This window comes from Apostichopus japonicus, chromosome 18 (genome assembly GCF_037975245.1).
Source record: "Apostichopus japonicus isolate 1M-3 chromosome 18, ASM3797524v1, whole genome shotgun sequence".
NCBI lineage: Eukaryota > Metazoa > Echinodermata > Holothuroidea > Aspidochirotida > Stichopodidae > Apostichopus > Apostichopus japonicus.
In genome coordinates this window covers 3,231,523-3,240,000 of record NC_092578.1, presented here as the reverse complement: position 1 = coordinate 3,240,000, position 8,478 = coordinate 3,231,523, and the positions used below count along the sequence as shown (strand labels likewise).

Genomic DNA, 8,478 nt, shown 5'->3' with positions numbered 1-8,478 from the left:
AGCCATGTCTGCATGGGTGAATTTCTCCCCAGTACTGGCTGTTTTCTCTCCCCTGTTGCAATGTGGTGCGCAGGAGTGAATCCAGGATTTGAAAAGGAGGGGATGTGCCCCTGAGGTCTTTGATTGACGCCGACCCCAATGTATGGGAGTTTGGGGACCAAGTTACCAATCCCCCACCCCCACATCTCTTGAAAAAAAATATATAAGACGTAACTGGTGCATTCTGTGGCATATAAACTTAGACTATACAGTAGGTCTAAACGTCAGGTTGTGCTAATAACTGTTTTGGTCTTTAATTGTGTGTGTGTGGGAGGGGGAGGAGTGTCAAGGGGTGTAGATACCCACAGTTTCCTCCCGCCCACCGATTCGCGCCTTGTGCGTGCATTAACATTCTGTGGCTAGACACTGATCGGTGTCACCCATGAGTAAAAAAGCTTATTTTTAATATATTAATAGATTTATAGATTATTAAATTAAAGGATTAACAGCAACAATTAGAACCGAAACTGAAGAACTGACGTCATCATTGATTCGGTCTTAAAGGAGCGTTCCAGATATATGACGGTGAATATCTTTAAAAGTGGTATAATTATAGAAACTTTGACGGTATGCCTATACTCATTGTTTCTTTTTATTGTACTATGACATAAATTGAATATATATATTTCTGCCTTGAGTAGCCCGTAATAGTATTATCTGGCAACAATTAAAGTATGAAATAGCGATATATAGACTAGAGTTACTTGAGGAGGAACAAACATCTAATAAGATGTTTGACTTGTACTATATTTCTGTGTATGAGTACATCTATATACATTACGTAAATTTGTGGTTCAAAATGTAGGGCTGCGATTCAAACAAACTACAAAAGCCATATTGCGAATAATTTACAAAACTCATGTGATGTCCAAATAACACCAAAAAAAAAACGTGCAATGTAAGTAAGTCCCCTCACCCACTCCACCCTACCACCAGCCACCCCTCCCCGGTATTTCATTAGATGGATAGCCCACGAGAACATGATGAATAATGCATTTCAATGCCTGTGATGTATACGTACAATTCGCCTGTTGATAAGCTCGTTCTACCACGTATAAGACACCTCTCCACGTCTCATTCGCCACTGAATTGGCCAATAAAACATGAATTTATACCAAATCGCAACATTTCAAGGCTTGGGCAAGTCCAGCACATGTTAGTTCTATCGACGCTATATGTGCACCCCAATTTACTTTCCAAAACACCCTCCTCCGGCACCCCACCCAACCCCACCCTACTCCAACACCAGTTTTACTAACTGTAGTGGGTTTGGTCACATCATGGTACCATTCAATTTCATCATGTTGACAAGTCATGTTGATCAGAAATGAATTCAAGAGCTACAAGACTTTGAAATCTACTAAAAATCATCCACCACGTCGTAAACCTTCCCAAAAGTACGACTTGATTCGGTTCAATCATCAAGAACTAATTTGTAGGTGGAGACTTGATCAAGTTCAAAAGTTGGCCTAGGGTCACCTGATCTCTTCTATAGCTCGATAATGATATATATAGATCTATAGTTCTAGTTAACAATCCATCAACCGATGTATTGTATTCACCAGCCGGAAAATTAAGATCACTTTTAATGGCTGACGGTTCATAGAAATTCATATCATAACTGGTTATAGAAGCTTACAATTATTGCTATCAATACGTTTTATCTGGAATTCCAGGTACGATGACCCGCAGAAAGGTGAAACCACTTTGTTCCGATTCTTTGAGAAACTGATGATACATTCAATATTCATATGGAAGGTTTTCCCACAATATAACTGCATGTAGTTCATTAGCATATAAATGCTCAACTTTCAATTAAAATTATGATTTTTTTTAAATGTTAATGTAGTGCTCGTTTTGGCGTGCATGTGATTGACGGGCGTACCATGTGACCGTTGACCTCAATAACCATGGTAACCCCGTAATTCTAACCCAAGAAGCAGAAGCCAGGACAGTGTGTTTATTTTGTAGCAATCGCATTCAATTGTCTTTTAATCAATAAATTTTAAAACAATAGTAACCTAAAGCAATTTATTCCTTTAATTATTGTTGTGTAAGTTTGGTAATTTTTTTCTAACTACTGAGGTGGCCTGCATTTTTTCTATTCTTTTCTTTTCTGTGCGAATTTTCTCTTATCGCATGTTTGATCCAGCTTTAACTAGGGAAGATAGGGGAAGATGAACTAGAGTTTTTTTGTTTTCCGCTTTGCTTTGCTTCCTTCTTCTCTCCCTCCCCCATCCCCCTCCCTCTCTCCACCCCTCTCTCTCTCTTTCTCCATCTTCCTATACAGAATCTCTCTATCACTCACTTTTTTTGTATTTGTGTATTTGTGTATTTGTTTGTATTTGTTTGTGTGTGTTTCATTTTGTATATGATACATCGAAGTTACGGTTTAGCAAGCACGTAGTTGTAATAGCTAGTTCTGGTTATACTAGCAACCAGAAGTCCAGTGCACTTAAGTCATCGAAACCTCAATGCATTGTATGTTTTTATGTTTGTGTGTGTTTCATTTTGTAAATGATACATCGAAGTTACGGTTTAGCAAGCACGTAGTTGACACACATTCATAAAGTACAAGGTAACTTCAGGTTATGCCTTAACCATACGGAAATTAACGAAATAATGTTCGCGGTATGTCATCGCTGAAGAAGAAGTTCAAGTAATTATGTAGTCTGGGAAGCACTTTGTATTAGCTTTATAATAATCTACCGCCAAGATTTTTTTTTAAGTGAAAAAAGCACGTAACGGTTCAGTGGCACTTTTGAGAATGTGTGTCATTATTTTCATGAGTACCATGACACGCCAATGGAGCCATAACGGATACATAATACACGTGATCGAAACAGCCAATTAGAGCAACGCTTCCACTTTCAAATTGATATGTATGTCAACACGTCGTCGAAAAGTTGACAGTGCGACGTCGACAATTTAACAACGTGATATAAATGGGATACGTTAGTAGTTACATAAAAGTTGTCGCACTGTTTTGGTGAGAATTATAATTAGATATATTTCAGTTTTTAAAATGTGCATATCTTTCGACGTCTTGTGTCAATATTCCCCCCCCCCCCCTCCTCCTCCCGCCCGCACTCTCCTCCAATCTTCTCTCACATCTATCTCCTCCCATCCCTACCTCTACCCTGCCTACCTCTACATTTCTACAATACCTCTTCTCCCCCTCTTCCATGCCCTTCCCTCGTCCAGAGAAAACTGCAGTTTACACACCTAACCCGAGCACCAACTCCTATATATATCAATTGTTTGCATATTCATGTACGCAAGTATCACGTGACCGTAAATAAAACGATGTTCAAGGAGACAAAATTGCTTACTCATCACCAATTATTATCTTTTTGTTTGATTTCAGGCCTAAGCATATAGATACATATATTAGTGTATCCAGGTGTGTGTTTAACCTAACATAAAGTCCGTTAGGGCCTATGTCAGGTTCTGAACTTTAATAATTTCACACACTGTTAGCGCAGTACATTACCGTAACCATTTTGTAACGGTTTGCACTTGCAGCTCTATAAAGTGAGTATTAAACATCAAACTGTTTCAATAAATTAAAATATGACTTAAGGCAAAACATTCATTTTGAAATTTTTAAAAGTTGACGAAAACAATACAAACCAACCATTCGTGCAACTTACACTAGCATAAATATTTTCATTTCTAGTTTTCCAAAAAAAAAAATAACTTCAAGGCTTATCAGTGAAAATCGTTGGAAAAGACGAAAATGTAGTGTGAGTATACGTCAAGTCGTTGATCTCTACACTGAAGTCAACATAGGGGGGGGGGGGGCTCTTTTATTGATCTTAAATAACACGTTTGCAATTCGCGACCACTTTCCAATACCAATGGTTATTAACTTATTAGGGTGGCCATTTCATTGTACTCTTTCTAGCTTGTTCAGAATAATAGAGGTAATACAGATGGCCTCTAAGTGTAAACAGAATTCTTAATTCAAAGAAAATGTGTAATATATAGCTTGTGAAACAATACATAAAGCGGCTTATTTCCAGCTTCATATCGTGATTCGTTGTTATAAAATATTAGTTATATAATATTGAAATTGTGGTGTGCATTGCGTAATAGCCTGTGACGTCAATCATAGACTGCGCAACAACAACATATGTCGTTTTCTAACGTAACCTTGAAACTTATTACAATCGTGTGGATGATTGTGTACTGTCAAGAAGTGACTCGATCTAGACTAAATAGTTATTTCACACGTGAAGGGTAAATAATGGAATCCATAGAAAACAATATGAAATGCAGGTTAGATTATTTGCGGTCAACTGGAGAGGAGGAGGGGGGGGGGGAAGAGAAAAGGGGTAAAACTACACATATGAGTGATGGGATGCCTGACCTGAGCAGGGAACAATTATAGAGTTACCAGTAGGCATATTAGACTGCTTAGAGGTCCCCAACATCAAGCCCCCCCCCCCCGAAGATCAACCCCCACCTCAAGTTCAATGGGCCCAAGGTACATGGGCCTATATGAACATTGCCTATAATATAAACCAAGTTTCTATTATAGTGTTAGACTTGCAGAATGTAATAAGGGGGGGGGGGGGGACGGGGTGGTGGCGGCATGTAAAATGAGTGCCCTGGTCTCAAGAGGGTGTTAATCGGCACCGCCAGAGAGTTCCTGGTATGGCCAGTTGACCAAGCTATCTATTGTTTACCCTGCATAGAGCTCTGTTATTATTGTTTTACTTTCCTTTACTACCTGGACAGCCGATTGTTTGCTCAAACTGCTGTTCAATGGAACAGTTTACCCTTCATGACCTACATTGATACCAAAGCTGTTATAGAGGCTGCCTATATGCAGTATGGTTGTCAACGAACCCTTACTGAAAGCTGCTTTCTATTAATTTTTATACCAGTTCGAAGAAAGATACCCGTCAGCTAATGGAAGGTCATGGAATTATTTTCAAGAAGGGTTTGAATACCGATAACAATGTGTTGAGGGTGAAACCTATCACACCCACTCATAGAAAGACAATCACTTCTATTGTTCCATTGTCCACTTCGTTTGTGGACAAAGTTTCCCTTTGTTGGACAAAGGCAACAATTCAGGTTATGACCATTTGCTCTTCTTGAAAAGAAATAAAGAAAGAAAGGAAACAGTTCCCATGGTAAACCCTGTTCGGTAAGTGGACCGTTAAATGCGCCATTTAGTATGACGCCAAATAGTAAAGCTACCGTTTAAACATGGCGACACTTGAGAAGGTACAGTGTGTTCATTAAGAAAATGGACAATGGGAACAATAGCAAGAAGAAAGCAGTACAAACTTAGTACTTACCTCCTGGTCCCCTACGGCAATTGGCAGGTTCCAGACTAGCACAAGAAGGTAGCAAGAACCCAACAGCAACCTTGATCTTTTCACACAAAAATTCATCCTGCAGCGGTCCTCTAGAAGAGATCTTTCCTCTTTTAGACTTTCGTTCCAAATATTTCTACAAATATATTGATTAAACCCGTCGTATAGTTTCGGAGCAAAATACTCTAATCTATATCTCGGAAACTTTGGACGCTCTGTTGTACTCCAAAACCTGAATTACCTAAGAATGCTTTCCCCTCAAACTTTCTTTCAACAGATGGCGCGAATGAAGTAATGACCGAGTTTATTGGTTTCCCAGCAAAAAAAACTGTAGCAGCTCCCCCTGTATGATGTGTACGCAAATTAACGACTAGTGTTCCAGCCTCCGTTGGTGTACGGTTACTGCAGATAATGATCAATCGACCGAAACTGATAAAATCATAAAAACTCCTGGGAAATATTAAAAACGAACTAAAAATAGAGTTGCTCTGTTGAAAACGCAATTGTCGTGATATTAATTTTTCCATACAAAATATGTCTTCAAGTGTCTTGTACAAAGCGGGTGAGACTTCGATAGATAGCCTGCCTTACAAATGTCCACCAAGTTAATGAAATACGCAAAAAAAAAACATAGAAACAAAATCACCCAATTTTAAAAAACTTAACTCTCAGGTTTCTTATCGCTTGTATGTGACGGACATCTAATGTATGGAGACGAAGAGTGTCAAAATATGCTTTTGAAAACAAAAACAATTTTTTTTCTTAAACCAAAAAATTTTTGGCGACAAATTGGTGACATTCATGAAAAACTCCGAGGGTCACCCGGGGAGATGTTGGAAACAGATTTATTATAAAGGTTATGGCGCTTACGATTGCCTCCAGATGTCCAAGACTGTCATTCGAGATAATAGCGTCGTAAATATATTTTTTATCGTTGCCGAAACCGTGAAGTACACAAATCGAGGCAATTCATAGTAACATGAGATTATAACTATCGATATTAAGGTTTTATGTGCCCTTCGACCAAACGAAGACAGACTTAGCAGATGAAAACCCAAAATACTCGAACAGTTACAAAAAAAAAATCCGACTTTTGAATGTATTGTTTTAAATCCTAAGCGTAAATTTGTATTATTCACTCAGCCAGTCGTATAAACCAAGGGTATACAAAACGCTGATAAGAACAAAAATCCAAATTTTTGACATTACAAAATGTTGTTTTGGAGAGAAAGAATAGTTTTCCCAAGCGAAATGTTTTAAGCGAAAAAAAAGTCATATGTCAATGACCGAGAGGAATGAATGTTGGATTAAATCACAACTAAGAAACTTAATACTTGGATTCTAAAAGGTGGAATGTTTCCTTTCAAACTGAAACTAAGTTCTCCTGTTCCAAACGTTTCGATTTATGATCGAACTTGAATTTCCCAAATGAGCGATGATTCAAGCAAGCTCAGTGAAAGCGTGAAATGTCGATCCTCACTATAGTAAAGCGAAGACATAAAAAATATCGAACCGTCCGAGATTATAAGAGTGTTTTTGTTCTTTTTTAAATAAAATTGTTGTTACCTCGAGAAGCTCGCTGTAATTAATTTATCATTAACGGTGCTTGTGGCTTGATAGTGTATACCTTTACAGAGAAAAGGCTTTAGCATATTTTTAGAAGTAAAATCAAAAACTTCAAAGCTTCTTCCAAGTGAACAGCCCTCAGAGAAAATAGAAAATGTTGTCCAAAAAAACCAAAAGAAAAATATATCGGGTTTTCTTGTACAAAGAATTTAAATTCCTGTATAACCGATGACTTTCATGGATGAAACAACACAACAGATACTCTGTTTTGGGGTAGTTAAACCATGTTCTCAACTTTCTACACTGAGATGCGTTTGCTCTTGCGTAATATTCCCAAATATCAAGCGGAAAGAAAATAAGAAAGGCCTATTACAGGTCGTAAAAAGTTTGTTTTTTTCAACCTCAGTATGAGACTTGCAAGCTGTTCATAAGACTTTTTGTGGTCTTCTCTTTACTCCAAATTTGTACCAAAAGTTTGCAGAGTTTAGTGCCCCACCTGTTGAAAAGTCAAATCGAAAAAAAAAGTTAAACAGCAAAATAAATGGACATAAAACAGCCGATGTTACGAACAACCTCCGGCGATGCTTCGAGCTAGTTGGACTCTGTAACACTAATAATAGGATATATAAATGCGCTATACAGTTATATATAAATATAGGCTTAGCAGTGACTACTCTGCTATCTGCCTGTTGTCGTACGAGGGTTCTGAAACTCAATATGAAAGACGTTAAAGGAAAACTATTCTTAACTTCTCCACACTCTAATTGAAATAGTAAAAATAAACATTAGATTATCCCCTTGATTGAACCGAAACAAAGAGGCATTGTGGGAAGGCGGTCTAAATTTAGCACTTGTCTGTCGAGATTATATGAAGCGTGGAGAGAAATCCATTTCACGTCTCTTTACCGTCAGTCGTCAAATCGAGGAGCAGCCGCGTAACTCCAAGAAAGAGCGGGAGAAAGCCGAGAAGGGATAGTAAGGATACCTTTAAGAAACATCTGAGATACCAGCTCATCAGTAAAGGAGCCGCGTAACTCGGAGAGAGAGGTAAAAGAGCGAGGATAGTAAGGATACATTTAAACAATATCTGAGATACGCGGCTCCTTTTACTGATGAGGTAGTAACTCCAAGAAAGAGGGGGGAGAGCCGAGAGGGGATAGTAAGGATACCTTTAAAAAACATCTGAGATACTACCTCATCAGTAAAGGAGCCGCGTCACTCGGAGAGACAGAGGGAAAGAGAGGGGATAGTAAGGATACTCTTAGGAAACATCTGACATTCTACTTCATCAGTAAAAGGAGCCGCATAACTCGGAGAGAGAGAGGGAAAGACAGGGGATAGTAAGGATACCTTAAAGAAACATCTGACATACAACTTCAAGAGGAAAAGGAGCCGCGTTACTCGGAGAGAGAGGGAACGAGCAGTTATAGTAAGGATATCTTTAAGAAACATCTGACATTCTACTTCATCAGTAAAAGGAGCCGCATAACTCGGAGAGAGAGAGGGAAAGAGAGGGGATAGTAAGGATACCTTAAAGAAACAT

General features: G+C 38.5%; 1 protein-coding gene across 1 annotated transcript in view; it reads right to left on the bottom strand.

Moving 5' to 3' along the window:
* The window catches only part of LOC139958733 (corticotropin-releasing factor receptor 2-like), a 95,184-nt gene extending 87,585 nt beyond the window's left edge, over nt 1-7,599 (bottom strand). Inside the window, exon 1 of the mRNA XM_071956033.1 lies at nt 5,352-7,599. Within this exon, the coding sequence (XP_071812134.1) occupies nt 5,352-5,447 (96 nt within the window). The 5' untranslated portion in view covers nt 5,448-7,599. The remainder of the gene's footprint in view (nt 1-5,351) is intronic.
* Between the last annotated feature and the right edge of the window lie 879 nt (nt 7,600-8,478).